At 42.4% G+C, this 16,532-nt stretch overlaps 1 protein-coding gene across 1 annotated transcript in view; it reads right to left on the reverse strand.

Moving 5' to 3' along the window:
• Window positions 1–16,532, reverse strand: part of LOC102384216 (protein diaphanous homolog 2) — a gene marked incomplete at its 3' end in the record, with an annotated part of 232,060 nt that overhangs the window by 149,304 nt on the left and 66,224 nt on the right. The window contains exon 13 of the mRNA XM_006030052.2: window positions 13,876–14,190. Within this exon, the coding sequence (XP_006030114.2) occupies window positions 13,876–14,190 (315 nt within the window). The remainder of the gene's footprint in view (window positions 1–13,875; window positions 14,191–16,532) is intronic.

Below are 16,532 nucleotides of genomic sequence, written 5' to 3' on the forward strand. Positions count from 1 at the left end.
TTTGTTGAATCCATCCTAAAACCGCTTGTCACCCACAGAGCAAGTTTTGTCCAAGACACCACAGACTTGCTACGGAAACTTAAAAACATAGACCACCTTCCCAGCAACACACTCCTAGCCACCATGGACGTTACCAGCCTATACACCAACATCCCACACCAGGATGGCATCCATGCCTGCCTTACATATCTACAGGAACAAGATTACAACCCAGAATACAGACCCAAAGATATCACTGAGCTTATACACTTCATCCTCACACACAACAATTTCACTTTTAATAACCAACACTTCCTCCAGACAATGGGAACAGCTATGGGCATCAAAACGGCCCCACAGTATGCCAACCTTTTTATGAGCCACCTGGAAGAAGACTTCCTCAAGAACTGCACCATCAAACCCTTGTTATACTTAAGATATATCGATGACATAGTCATCATTTGGACTGAAAACCTACAATCTCCGATTGAGTTCCATCAAATTCAACAATCACCATCCCTCCATCCAACTTGCTCTAGAATACTCCAGCACCAGCATCTCCTTTTTAGACACGATGATCAGTATCCAGAATGATAAAATACAGACCACATTATACAAGAAACCGACAGACCAACATGCATATCTGGACAGAACCAGCAATCACCCTAACTACACCAAAAAAGCTGTGATATACAGCCAAGCCCTCAGATACCACCAAATTTGCACTGAAGAGAACACCCGGGATTGCCACCTCACCAATCTTAAAAAGGCTTTCGTCCAACAAGGACACTCCTCCAGAGAGATAAATTGCACATTTGAAAGAGCCAACCAGATACCACATGAAGAACTGCTGCAGTACAGAAGAAAAACCCCCACAAATCGCACACTGCTGGTTATGTCATATCACCCCTCCCTCAAACCCATACATAAAATCCTCAAATAATTGCAACCCATACTAGAAAGAGACCCTATTCTTAAAAAGATCTTCCCAGAGCCACCCATCCTAGCCTTCAAACAAGCACTGAACCTCGCTAACCTCATCACCAGAAGCAAACTTCCTCAAGCCCAGAATACACCAAACGGGGGCCACAGCTGTTGCCGCCACACGCAGCCCCGACAAGTGAGCTGGTGCAGGGCCCAGACTAGCAGTGCCGCTGGGTTACAAGGTGGTGCTGAGCATGGGGGGGAGAAAAAGCAGCCCCCTCCCTGCCCCGTAGCCAGCGCTCCATGCTATACCTGCTCTGGACAGCCCCACATGGGCTGCAAGCAGCTGCATCAGGGAGCACCGGCCACAGGGCACGCAAGGGGCTGCTTTTCCCTGTGCCAGGAAGGAGCAGGGAAGGAGCCCGGGGAAAAGCTGAGTGCTGGGGAGGGGGGAAAGCATATCTTCCCCCACAGCGTGGCCAGCGCTCCCTGCTGCAGCCACTCGCAGCCCATGTGGGGCTGTTCCGATCAGGCACAGGCAGCCCCCCAACAGGTCCAAATGGCTGCAGCACACGAGCTCCAAATGGCTGCAGCACAGGGAGCTTCCCCCCCCCCATGCTCAGCTTTTCCCCGGGCCACTTTTCCCCGGGCTCCTTTGCTGTCTGGGGTCCCCCCCTGCCTTCCCCCCCTTGCCTGAGGTTCCAGCACAGGGCAGCCACTTGGTCTCAGGCCAGAAGCCCCTTCTGGGGCTTCCAGCTGGGGGGCAGGGCTGGGCTGGCCCTGCTGTTGTGGGAGCCTGCTGGGCTTCCCCTGGGTCCTACTGCCATTGGTTCCTGTCATTTTTTACAGGAACCAAGGGCAGATGAATATTAATTTTCTAAATTTTTAAGGGCCCCGCGGGCTGGATAGAATGGCCCCGCGGGCCGGATCTGGCCTGTGGGCCGTATTTTGCCCACCCCTGATGTAAGCAAACCCACAGTCTCCACTTTGTGTTTCTCCACCTTTCGGATAACTCAAACACACCCAGACACACACACCTTAAGAGGTGGTTTCTTCAGAAAATTATTTGGGGAAAACTGTTCCCTGAGATGATAATGAACTTCAACAACTAGAAGTACCACTGATTGAGGAACTAATTAAGCAGATCAAGGATAGCAAAATCTTTAGAGAGACAAAGGCCAGAGGCTGCTAGGCTGATTAAAAGAGTCAAAGCAGCAACTTGGTTTTCTTCATCATAAAAAATTCCAACCCTTACATGATGGGACAAGGTAGATCTCCCCTCACCATGCTGAGCTTGATGTACCTATATTATGTGAACTTTCCTGTGTACTTTACTAACATTTTTCCTATCTTAAATAGATCATGTTTCAAAACAGTTATATTACAAACAGCATAACTTCACACATATCCCTTTAAGAAATAATAGTAAAGTTATTCAGCCTCTAGGAAGGGAATAGAAAGCAGAAGTTGTTTCTGGAAATTAATTCTCAATTTGAGATTCTAGTCAAATAGGACAGAGAGGTATTCTTCCTTATAAATGTATCCTGATAGGGACTGCAACAGGCAAACACAGGTAAGAAACTGAAGAACCAAGGAGAGAACCTGAGCTGGCAGGTGAGAATTAGGCTGGTCAAATCAAAATACTTAGTTGCATGAGTACTTTCATCTGTCACGATACTTGAAAAAAAAGTACAGACCTTACTTATTCATTGAGAATACCTGCTCAAGTGTGGCGGCCAGAATCAGAGGGGTTACTATCATGAGCAATAAATATATGCTCTTGGAGACATCCAGGCACTTGTTTAGCAGTTAAGATTAGCTAATGCAAAGCTTACAAGTTTGCAACCTGCAAGTGGAATTTGTCTGTCACAATTTAACCAAAGTGTTGAATCTAACTGTTTGCAGCGATCATGGGCCCCAACAATAAGCAAACTACAAGATCAGCTGATCTAACAGGTTTTTTAAAGGTCAGCCATAACAAGATCTGACCACCTAAAATAATTAGCACATTCCTAGGAATCCAAGGAATAAAAAAAACAAGAGTTCAGCTTGGGCAGAGTAATGTTAATTTCAAACCTCAAAGTAATGTGGTGTAATTTGCTTACTGGGTAAACCCAAGTTCAGGCGGTAACCTTTCATGATAATTTCTAACACCTTTTGATCTCATAAGGTAACAGCTATAGGGCAAGATTGTGAGTGGCTCTAAAGCCAACAGATCAGCACAAGATAAGGTATAAAGGAACGTGCATGTCAAGTGACCAGTTAGAAGGACAGGACAGAAGGACCATCGCTGTACCAAGCCTGGACCCTGGACTCCCAGTGTGAGCAAGGACTGGATCCTGACCGAGGAACCTTCCCAGTGACCCCTCGGACAGCGTTGATCAGGGACGCCTGACTTCGCTGGAACAACTTGGCGTGTACCTGGCATAGAGAGCCTGCCAATAAGTTGCCAGCCCCATGTGGGAACTCTTTGTCATTCTATCTGTTGTTATCATTCACTATTAGCTCTTTATTACTGTACTATCTGTTTGTCGCATTAACCTTTCTGTTAACTTTTGAATGCAAAGAAATAAGAAAATTTGCCTTTACTTCACTCCCGACTCGCCTCCTTGATCCCGAACCCAGCAGCCTAACAGCTAATACACTCATAGTGCCTAGCTGGCCTGTGACACTCAAGGCAAAATATCAGTCAAAAAATGATTGCAACATCAAGATACATTAGGTAAAGATTAAGGAATCTTACGGAAGACAAAAACATTCAAAAAAGGCTGTAGGAGATAAAGAATTCTTAAACATAAGATTTCCTATAGAAAGTCATTCTATAAATTACACACCTTTGCCTTAAGAAAAATAATCACACCTATATAAATAAGCATAGTGTTAACACTGCCTTAAAAAGACTATAAATCTGCATGATTCAGAGCAGAAACTGATCTCAAAACATTACTTCTACCCATAATGCAATTCTACCAATTAAGCAAGTTCAACTTTTGAAACACTCGAGTTTCCACTTTTCCTTTTCTTTTTGTTATGCAGCAGCAATCAAGTTCCCAGTTTTCTATAATACCTCATCAAGGACTAACTTCACTTCTGTTCTGCATTAGCAGTAGGAATTGTTTTAATTACTGCTTTTATTTGATGTTGTTGAAATAAAGCATGACAATATTTTAGTTGCATAGACTGAAAGACATTTTAGTGCTTTGCCCCCTTCAGACCTCAGCAATAGTCTTAATTTTAGACACATTTAAATATTACCGAGATATTTTCATGAATCATCCAGCAGAAAGAACACCTTATGCTTACATTTTTCTAATTAGCAAAAAACAACTAGAAGACAAAAACTCCAACATTTCACTTTTAATTTTACAAATCCAGTCTACTGTATTTTAAATCAGTTATTTTTATATTAACTGTAAATCTAATTAGAATAAACATGTAAGGGCAGGTCCAGAGGCCTAATGGAAAGCACAGCACATTAAGGAATAGAGTGCAAGTAACTCAACTTCATCCTGCTTCCTCGAATGAGAGCCTTACACAGTTAATAAGCTCCTGAGAGGATCTGAACATGTTGCATCACTCTAACTTTATTTATATGCCCCTGGAATTAATGACTAAAAGACATGTGGGCAAACCAGCTCTTTGTAAATAAAGAAACTAAATAAAGCTTATGAAAGTAGTCACCTCAAAGCAAAAGCTAAAGAAATTGTAAAGTGTAAAATAAGAGAAACCTGAAACAAATCTCCCTACAGTAAAGAGGAGAAATTAAATGAGATCATTACACAACTTTTTATTTTACTACAGAAATATGATGTAAAGGCATAAGGAGAACAAAATGTCAACTGTTTTCCAAGTTAACAACTCAGATTTTTAAAAAGTCATTTAAGGAATGCTCAAATATTTACTTACATATAAAAGTGATTTAATAATTCATTTTATTTAATTCTCATTTTTGTTTGACAGATTTTAGGGTTTTAAATGATAGGGCAAAATAATGGTCACAGTAATTTATTTAAGTTCACAAGCCATATATTTCTACACAGAGGTTCTTACATACTATATAGCCTCTCTAACCCACTGAACTATTTTTATTCCTTCAAGTTAATGGAACTAGCCATGGAACTCAAAATATATAAAATCTAAATGAATGATCTTATTATTCATATTATTTCTATTACTTGGGACTCCTTTCTGGAGTGCTGTTAAACAACTTCCCAGATTTCCACTGAAGTGAAAATTAAGATTATGTATTCAAGGAATTAACTGTGAATAGGAGAAGTTTTGTTCCCACCCCCGATAGCAGTGGATACATGATTTGCAAGAAGCCTGATTTTGAAACTCCCTCTCCCTCACACACACACACACACACACACACACACACACACACACTTCTTGAAGATATCTTTCCATTACATTTCATTGGCCCCAGCAAAGCAGTATTTGAAAGGTGGGTTGAATATATGTTTTGGCTCACTAACATCAATGTGGTCAATGATTAGACTAACGTATTTTATTTTGCTGATACTTCTGTGACCTGAATTTCAAGAGATGCGACCCCTGCTTATAATAAGCAGCAGTTACTATGTGTTAGGATCTATAGAAGTAGATATAAGTTTTCCATAGCAATGTGGATCAATAGAAAAGAGTTACTTACCAGTAACTGGACTAAGGTATACTCCAATCCACAAAAGCAAGTATTCTTATATATGGGTGGATTTCAACCCAAACTGAAGGAATAAAGGATAGGACACCCCACCAAAGTTTTTTCTGTCCACTTTAGAGTTTTGAGAGGTTAACCTTGTCAAGGTTCTCAGTATGATAAACGTAATTCAGGCAACGTTTTCCAAGTTCTTGGGTACTTTTCAAGCTCAAGGATCAGGCTCCTCAGAGCAAGGAAATGCTTCCTAAATTTCCTGAATGGCTTTCCCAGTACTGTACCTTGACACAATATGAAACATTTCAACATTGTGAAAACCAATGATTCAACCAGGGTCAAAATTGATTTTTGGTAATTTACCAGGATATCCAATAACTAGAAGAGATCTGTGGTCATTCCAAGACTGACCAATACATGATCTGCTGGAGGATTTTTCATAAGCCATTAGTCCAGGGAAGGGAAGACTGCAAACCCCAATTTCCTGGAATATGCAGCTTCCACCATGGCTCTCAAGAAAAGAAAGACACAATACTGCTAATGGTCCCAGGCTACAAAGAAACAAACTGTCCATTTGAAAGATAGATGGCAATGTGGAAATCAGCAGTTCTCAGGCTGAGAGATGCTAGTCAGTACCCTTGCCCAAAGATGGAATAATAGCTGCTAATATGTCTCTCTCTCATGGTCTGTAGAACACTTTTCCTCTCAGTTGCAATGGAACACATTGTACTGAACCCAAAGAAAACAGCAATGTCCCCTCCTAATGAAAAAGGAGCATAGTCCAAAATGGGACAGAAAGAGTGGCCAGCTATGACACACTCAAATGCAACTAAAACCCTCTGCCCTATAATAATTCTCTTCCAAACCAAGGGAAAAAAAACAGTCAAGCAGTCATGAAAGAGAGGGAAGAAGGGCTGAGAGCATCTCCTGAATATATTATCCAAGCCCCTACTTCTCTAGGTGGTCACAATGGGTGGGTGGGTGGGTCTGAAACAGCAGTGCCTATGCATTCTCTGCCTTTTTTTTTTTTTTGGAGACTCAAACCAGTGAGCAGTGGATAAGATGCAGGTACTGGGAAGGACAGATCCAAAGTAGAACTCAAGGCTGGGATGGGAGGAGAACAAAATGACCAAGTAGATACCAAATAGCTTTTAAGACCTTCAATGAATGGGCAGTCTTCTGTTGTAGAAGGAAGAACAGTTGAAGCCCTCAAAAAGGAGTTCTCCCACTGCTGTTTGAATTTCCTTTGGGAGCCCAGAACCCCTCTCAGGATTACAGCAGCAGCCAGGGCACACCATGCTACTATCTAAAGTAGCTCACAGGACAGTTTTGGACACAAGCCTTTCATCTTATATGCATGAAAGAAAGGACTCTCCGAAACTGGAAGACAGCAAAGCAAGACAGAAGATTACAATGTGAAGTCGCATGGCAAGAGATCCTAAAAATAGGATCTCTTGTCATAGAGATCTAGTCCAACTCCTCCTCTCTTACGGCCAACCTGGTATCTCACTATGTGGGCTACTGCCACTGCAAACAGGAAAGGAGATGGAGTAAGTAAAGGAATTCCATGCATTTTTAAGAAAAATTACAAACTCTAGCACAGGTAAGAAATTCCTGTTTGGGTTAGTCCAGATAGGTATGGACACTGTGGTGCCAAATACAGTGGCTTCCTGTGAAGTCCTAGAAAATTGGAATGGCAGGACTAGATCGAGGTCATTTTCAGTGGTGGAACAAGAAGTAGAGCATGCCACATTGAAGTGTGGTGCATAAGGACCTGAAGGCAAGACAGAGGCCAGTGCTGCCTGGGGGCCTAGGGATCCTTATGTGCTCTGCTCAGCCCAGGCCATCTGTACTTGGGCCAGATCTGAACTTCCCAGCACTTAAGTGTTGCAGTTGGGGCTGGGGTTACGTGGGTACAGGGGTGGGTTGGCTAGTTCTGGTCTGCCCTGAGTAGCCCCCGAACCACTGAAAAATTCAGGAGCAGAACATGCCCCCCAAGTACTTAACCACTGGGCTTTTCCAGCCTGAAGCACTCGGGGCGGGGGGGGAGGAGAGGGGGGTCATGTTCTGCTCCCTGTTTGGCTATGAGCAGAGACGCATGCTCTCCCTGGCCCTGTAGGATACAAAGGGAGCAGAGCACACTGGGATTCTGGAGAACTGCTCTGTAACTTCTTTTGAAGCCCTGCCTATACAGACATTCGATCTCCTGAGAAAGTCTCCTGGGAGTCACTTCACTTGGGTTGTTCCCAAGTTATTTTTCTCCCAGAGTAGCCACTTTTACTCTGGGAGAAAAATTGTGAACTTCTGTACACTCATGGTTTCTCCTGAGAGAGCAAGAACGCTCCCTAGAGAAACTAAATGTCTGTCTATAGTTTCTGTAGGCACTCTCTTGAGATGGATCTCCCTAAGGTCTGGAGAAGATAGATGAGGATGTCAGCCCGGAACCCCTGTTATCCTCCTCCAGATATTTACACAACTGGGAGGCCTCAGAACATGTCAGAGCAGTACTGGCTTTCCTCGAGGGGGTGCATTCCTCTATCAGCATGAATGGCCACAGCAAGCAGAGAGCTCTATATGAAGATGTTGAAGAGGAATTCCTTTTTAACCTAGTTCTAGAGCAACAAAATTGGTGCTAAGCAACACAGCAATAGCAAGGATGATAGGTGTTGTGAAGATGTGGTGCAGGCATGCACAAGCAAATCAAGGAAAGATCCAAGGGAATTATCAAGTAGGAGCATGCACAGCTTTCCCTCATGCTCATTCCTTCTCCTCAGCTTAAAATGACCAAATGTTACATTTATCAGATGCATGGGATTCCCTGAATAGGGACTCCTACGGGACTCCAAGGCAGAAAAAAGGGACAGCTATAAAAACCTGGTGATTTGAGCTAAGGCATTATGAAGAAAGTGTACGGTCTTCATCCAAGTCACAGAAAGGAATAAAGCAAGTTAAGGGTTTTATATAAGATCACTCAGGAGGAGAATACTCTGCCTCTTGCAATGCAAAATGTCAGTGCCATTAAGAATAGCAGAGAACAGAAATGAGGGGGTGCAATTAGCATGAAGCACCTCAAAACAATTTTAAGAACCTCCAAAATGTGTTTTTTGGGTGGAGGGAAAAAAAGATAAAGTAACAACAAAAGAACAGGGAAGAATTGTAGCCAATTGACAGGCAGGACTCAAGTGATGGGTTTCTCTGACTCAGAAAGGCAATTGAAAAGAAGTGAGAGAAGGGGTGTGCTCTGTCTTTTATCTTCTCTGTGGTGGTAATGGGTGGTGATATTAATAAAGTACAAAAGTCACCAGATTGATTTAAAATATCCTTCAAATAGCCTTCAACCCCAACTGTTGGTTCTGACAATTGTGCAGAATCAGCTATAATGTTAAATTTTCTTTGGGGCTGAAGCACTGGATGCACTGACTGAAAGCATGACACTAAGCAGAAAGAGATTCACACATTTGTCTACACCTAGCAAATATAGATGCTTCCACAAATTATATCCCCTTATTATACAATGAACAGTGCTGGCTTCAACTTGAAAAACTCAATCTGCAGGGTTACTTTTACTGTACACAAGATAACCCAGAAGTGATTCAGACCATCCATGTATCTGTTTCAGTTAAGACTTACATTGCCACCTGCTAATAAATTCAAGTCTCATAACTACTAACTAGTCTGTGCTCATTTTTCCCAAAAGCGTATTTATCCTCCAGCTGAACACTTTTCCCTAGCTTTATTTCAAGCTAAGCAATAGCCATTCCATGAACTAATTATGATTGTTCTGCACTACAGAGGGAACTGTAATTTTAAGAGCGTCATTATGATGCATTAGCCAACATTTCAAACACACCCACACTATTTTATGCATATACGTTAGGCATTGTTAGACCTAACTAGCTTGCTAAAAGTATTCAAATACTGTTTTCTAAGTTCACAGAAAGGGTAGGCCTAAATAAAAAGGTTTACACATAACTACTCTTTTTCTGGTTCAATCATTCCTCACAAACAATTTAAAATAAATTTAAGTTATGCAAAGGGTTTCATGTATAGTAATAAACAATTTCTTCTTGTATATATTCCAGAATCATAGACCAAAATGGAAAAGGTTCCCCTCAGTCTAAACATTGTATATGTGCAATTTAAAATTGAAAGGTTTTGTATTATGCATTCTATTGTGTTTATAGTGTACATAAAACCCAAATAGCTTCACAACTTTCACCAACTACAAGTCTGCAAGTCTTCTGCCCTAACAAACAACTGTATGCTGTTCAGGTACTAAAAAACAAAATGCAGTAATTACTAATTTAGAAACTGGTGTCTAAATCATAGAAGTGATCTGAATAACTTAACCTTATTTATGCTAAGCTTCTAATAAGGAACACATTGCTGGGTAGTATTCTCACTTTTACAAGATGTGTGCTAAACTTTACAACTGCCAGAAGGTAGGTAAATAAGAGAAGTGGCCCATCTCCCACAGTAATAGATTAGTGAAAAAATCTGTTTAAGGCCATTTTGACTAACTGTTAACAAGCAACACAAAAAGATTATACGGTATCCAAGTGATTCTTTCACAATGCATGGCACATATATAAAAACAAACTTAAAAACAGAATAAAAAATGTTGATTTCCACTATATGCCTTTGAAAAACTGCACAAATAATTTAATGTCATTATAAATTAATACCTTTTAAATAGGTATTTGTGATCATATAAGTTTGTATGTTATTTGTTAAAAGCATTTGCCTCAGGATTTTTTTTCATATTTTGTTACAGACTATTTCAGAATATTTCAAGATACAAAGCTTTTAAGAAATGAATGGATAATTATCTAAAAATACTTTTGGAGACAAAATGTTAAAAGCTGAGAAGGAACACAGTGGAAGCATCTTCAGAAGACAGAGTTGAAGTTAAAATCCTAGACCAGTCATTCTCAACCAGGGTGCTGGGCATCCTGTGGTGCCTGCAGCCAGACCTTTTGAAGGGTGCAATGGGGTGTGAGGAGATAAGCGAGGTGGTATAAAGAGGTATGCAGATAAACTAAACAAATAGGCCCAGGCTCAGGCTTATCCTTCCCTGGACAATCCCATCTCCACTGCCAGCATCTCTACAAGGAAGTAAGCACTGTAATCTTTAACTTTGTTTGTGAAATTGGAGTGCCACTGAATTCATAAAAGTTGTAGAAAGGTGCCTCAAGTCCAAAAAAGTTGAGAACCACTGCCCTAGGCTCTCTACAACAGCAATACAGAACCCCTAGTATATGCTTCCTATAGGTTGCCCTGTAAGTCTGTTGCCTGGCCTATAGGTTGCCCTGACATAGGCCATGCCACAGTGCCACAGAGCTGAAATGCTGAAGTCTTCTCCCACCATGGAATCCCCAAATTGTTCATATTACTGTGCACAGAAGTTCCAAAGTACATCACACTCATAGAATTTGGCAATACAAACATATTTTAGCCATATATTTGTTTTTTTAAGTCAGTTATACTATCACTTAAGTGCCAGGATGGCGCAACGTATTGGGCTTAGGATTCCGTTGATTCTCTTGCAGCAACTGATGAAACCAAAAACATCTTGCGCAAAACAATGAGAAGGTATTTGTGAACTTATCAGCATTTGGAAGGAAACTATAGTTCAGAATCAATGAAGAGTGCAAACACATCAACTGAACCATTCCCAAATGCCATTGGCAACTGGTTCACAATTTTGTGAAGTTCTGTGCCTCCGACACCAGGGTAAGCACCCAGCCAAGCATGCCCTGCAGTGGGCAAGTGGGTGTGGGAGTAGGGGTGGGGAAAGGTTGCTTCCACCCATACTTAGGGGATCCAGCTGGGTGGGTGACCAGTGACTCAGAGTATTTTCACTTTTCTGCTTTCCCTGATTTCCTAAATGAGTTCAATAAACTCCAACAGACAGCAATTCAGAATTGAAGTCTGCTGCAGCGTGGTTGCAAGACTTGGGGAAGAAGGGGAGGGAGTGGTTAAACTCACACTTCACTTCCCAGAAGCTCCTCCCTGCCTCCCTGTGTACCAAGATTTGGCCCTGGGTGGCCTCGAGCCACACCCTCCCATCCCTGAACACTGGGAATGTGCCTTGAGACCCAGCACCACCTCCAAGCTCTAGGATCAGGCACTAAATTCCCCACCACCAAACTTCCATACCCATAGAGAGCCCTGTGAGCTGGATGACAGTGCTCCAGGCTGCATCTGGCCCCTGGGCTGGGGGTTGAGCGCCCCTGAAACAATACCTGATTTTAGAAGTGCACCAATACATCAGACCGATACTGGATCAGTACCAATAAAAATAAAATTGCCTGTATCAGAAATTGGCCCAATGAGGCCAATAATTTGGTTAATAAATGCTCATGTGTGTGCACAGCCACAGAGCAGCATGTAGGCAGGAAGAAATAGAGCCCAGCAGCATGTGGAGATTTGCAGGCAATTGTTAAGTCTGGTGGGGTGGAGGGGGGGGGGGCAGTGGACCCCCCCACCCCCCCCCCTGCGGTGAGGGAGGGGGCAGGGACAGGTGCTGTCCAGCCGGGGCGGGGCACAGGGCAGAGCCTCGGCTCATTTGGGGCGGGGGGAAGGCTCCCGCCACTGCTTGCACCTGGGAGAACACAGGGCGGGGATGTGTACCCCTGGATCTGCGCAGGGCGGGGTGAGCAGGCTGGAGCCAGAGCCAGGCTCAGGAAGGGGGCTATGCAGGAAGCTGCAGCCACCCCAAATTTCGCCGTAGCCCTGCTCCCAGAGATGCCACTACCATGGCACCAGTGCATGCGTGGAGGCAGGGTGCTGAGCTAGGGGTGAGCTGGGGCTGTACCAGGCGTGCAGCAGCACTGCGAGTGAGGCTATGGCAAAATTTGCAGTGGCTGCAGCCCGCTCTGTAGCCCCTGCCCTGAGCCCAGCCCCCGCCAAGAAGAGCTCGGGGCAGTCCTGGCTCCAGCCTGCCCACCTTTCCATGCGCAGATCAGGAGACATATACCCGCATGCTCTCCCGGGGTGCAAGCAGTGGCAGGAGCCACCCCCGCTTGATGAAATGCAGCTCCATCCTGCTCCTTGCCCTAGCTGGGCAGCGCCTGCCCCCTCCCTCACTGCAGGACGCATTGATCTGCCCCCCTCCACTCCCCTTCCACCACAACAGACTTACCAGCTGCACACAGCTGTATCAGAAATCAGATCCGTATAGGCCAATATGCCTCCTTAAAAATCGGCTATTGGTATCAACCCTCAAAACCTCTATTGGTGCACCCCTACTTGATTTTCCAGGTACAATTTTAAACCATTCCAGATTACTTTAAACCTGTTTAAGAGGATTGTAAGTCTGTCCACTTCAGGTTTACCTCAAATCTCAACCATTCTAAGTGTTATGTGTGTCCCTGCCCAAAAAGATTCTAGGGTTCATCCTTAACCCCTGAATTGATTATGATGCACCTTAAGGAGTGGAAAAAGTAACTGGTGCCTCTCAATGTGGAAGGACCCTATTAACATAGCTCTCTTTGCCTGATTTTCTTTTGTAGTACTCTAGTCCCATTCCTTCTTCTAGCAACCCACAGCTATAGAGCAAGTATTAGTTAGCTTGCATGTATCTGGTTTCTATCTTGCCCAAGATCCCCTTTCTACATTTTTCCACATCACTTGCAGGGTATCTCAATTTGAACTCTTCCATAGCTCCATCTACAATTCAACCCAGAGTTCTCTTTCCTTATTCATACAAATTGTACGTATACAATTATATACATGCAACTAACTCTCCCTTTTCATTCCTGATTATTAAAAGTTAAGCTATTGAAATCACTAAGTTTTAAGCCTGCACATATTACTAAAATGTTAATTTTCAGAAGTCATTATTTCTCATCTTCAGATTGTTGAATTACCCTAATAAAACCAATCAACTACACATGAACCTTTTAAAACATGCTAGTACATCAAAATGAGCCAAACTCCTGAGAACAAATGCTCATATCCAATCTCTGCAGAAATTAATGTATAATATGGATCCTTGATAAATGTTCAGCATTTCCCAGGTTTTGTTCATTAAGAAAAAATAATATTAATTTTAGGAGATTTACACTTTTACAACAATTATCTAATTTTATCATATATTTTTATAATTATAACTATATTATTTGAAAATAAACATTTAAAGAGTACTTCAGTGGAAAGGATGACAATAAGGTCTCCGGTTAAGGAAACAATGAATGGGATGATTTCTTGGATTATTAATAAGATCAAAGAAAATCACATCCTGTACCACTTTATCCTCTCAAAAGCCTTTGTGTGGAGGGTATGGAAGAGGGGAAAAAAGCATCAAAGTACTAAGATACCTTTGACCAGTTGATTCTCTTCATAGTTACTTCAGGCTTGTACTTCTTCTTTTCCTTCATTCCATAAGGAAGCGATACTGGAAATCCTGGAGGAGGAGGTATGCCTCCGAGAAGTGGTGGTGGTGGTGGTCCACCTAACAGAGGTGGGGGTGGGGGTGGAGGTACACCCCCTCCAGGCAATGGAGGTGGAGGTGAGATTGCACCAGGTAATGGTGGTGGTGGGGGGGGGGGGGGAGGAGGGGGGGGGGGGATTCCTCCTGGGAAGGATGGTGGAGGAACCCCAGCTGCTGACTGACTAGAATGAAGTCCAGAACCCTGAAATTTAAGAAAAAATAGACTTAATTTTGGGGGGGGAAGGATTAACAGTATCTTGAACTAATCAGGCTATTTTTGCTTTAGATTCATCTCTGTTTCAAGCAACCATACGTATATTCTGCCATTTTCAAACAGGTGCAAGGACTCAAAAAAAAAAAAAAAGAGTGCACAATATCTGCACCAGGTAATTTTTGCTTGTTGTATATATTATCTGTGAAGTTTAAGCATTTCCCACGCATGTAATAAAGTTAATACATTCTCTAGCATATATACCAATGCAATTCCTTCCAATATATATTCTAATTCGTAAAACTCATAAGGTAACATAGCATTTTTACTATCATCTTGGCTATATAAATATTTGCTAGTCGTTCTGATAATTTAGATACTCCAGCACACTAACCAAGATATGAACAGTTACCCTTTTTTTCTTGAGGAAGAAATGTTCCCTAGCTGGATAGTGTTAACAATATCTATAGTAAGTATTTCAAAGTCCCATTGAAAATTCCCAATTTAATTATTTAGCACTTTTAGGTTTTATTTTTCCTAGTTTGTGACTGAAAACAACTTGCCCTGAACCCTATGGCAAGCCAGTAGTAGCATCTTATAAGTCAGAAGAACACAGCTGCCTATAGTCCAGTATTACCAAACTTTTTTCTTTGCACAAATTACATTTCGATATACAGTAAAAACTCTGTTAATCGGCACCTTACAAGCCGGCATGTTCTATTAACCGGCATGCCGGCTTGTAAAGTAAAGTGAAACCAGAAGTGGCATAGCAGGCTGCGTGGGGCCCCCTTTCCCTGTCCCTCAGGGCTTGTGGGGCCTGCGGGAGGGTCAGCAATGTAGCGGGAGGGTCAGCAATGCCACAGGAGGGGTGGTGACGCCCCAGACACGGTGGGAGAAGTGGCAGCCTGAACAGGCAAAAACACCTGTTTGGGCCTCTCAATTAACTGGCATATTTTGTTATCCAGCACCCCGCATTCCCCATGGGTGCTGGATAACAAAGCTTTTATTTTATTGATATTTTTCAAACAACTTTTTCATTCCAACCTATGCAGACGTTTCTTCCCACACTGATCTTAAACATTTATAATCCCAGTAGCTAATAGTAACAACAGCTACAGATAAGCATGAAAACTATTGCGTGGAAATATTTTAGCAAATATTGATTCATCTAATTCAGTTTCGCAACTGAACCTATGGAACCCATTATCACATGGCTCACAAATAACTAGTAAACACTACAAAACACAACCACCAACATTGAATTTCAGTTTGGAAATCTTTCATCAAGACTTAGGACCGGGCTTAATACTGGAATATTTCAATTTGTCAATTACTTAAAGATTTGTAGGGTTTTTTGTTTGTTCATTTGTTTGTTTTAACAACTGTATTATTAAAAGAGATTTTGGACAAGCTTTCAGGCAAAAAGTACTCTTCAGACTATCCTACAAGCTGAAGTCACATGGCCTGGGCTTTTGATCCAAAGTTAAATGTACTTCTGTTCTATCTTACAGGAAAACTGCACGTATACCTTTTGTTAAACATTTTCAATATATTCTAACATCAAACGACTAAATGAACAGACATTTGGAACCAAGAATATAGGTCTATTAATGGAATACTCTCCATAAGTATTTTTTTTCAGGTGGGAATTCATAGAGCTGATAAAAGTAAGCTAATGAGTTAAAATGAATCATTATTATAGGCAGCCTGCCATATTTAAATATTCACTACTCCATGGAATCTTTCATAATAATTTAGCTACAGACTAATAATCAGAGTGAAAATTTTGTTCCTGGGTCTGATTAATAATTTCACTTTTGCACAGCTATAAGTCTGAAATTGGGTATACTAAAGCCTCCACCAACTCCAAGACAAAAGATTTAACATGATTGTCTGGTATGGGTTTGGAGAAAACTACTCTATATTTTAAATTTACCTAGGTCATTTTTTTAATCACAATTTTCCATTTTAATTCATTTATACCATTTCATTTTACATTAAATAATTTTGCTAAGATAGGCGTGGGCAAAATACGGCCCGCGGGCCGAATCCACCAAGCACTTCCCTCTGGCCTGCGCAGCTCCTTCAAAACTCAAGTAATGGCAGGGGGCCCTCCAAGCCGGCTGCAGCACCTCAGGCTGTTTCCTTGGGTTCTGGTTCTGAGGCAACCAACCCTGACCTCAGCCTGCCCCACCTGGCCTCGCCCCGCCCCTGGCTCAGGCCAGGTTTGCAGCTTGTGAGGGGCAGGGGGGGCTGGGCCAGAACCTGTGGCGCCGGTGAGGGGAAACAGTGTCTAGGCCGGGGTCTGCTTTGCTGTACGGGGCTGGAAAAGG

This window comes from Alligator sinensis, unplaced genomic scaffold, assembly GCF_000455745.1.
Source record: "Alligator sinensis unplaced genomic scaffold, ASM45574v1 scaffold593_1, whole genome shotgun sequence".
NCBI classification, from domain to species: Eukaryota; Metazoa; Chordata; order Crocodylia; family Alligatoridae; genus Alligator; species Alligator sinensis.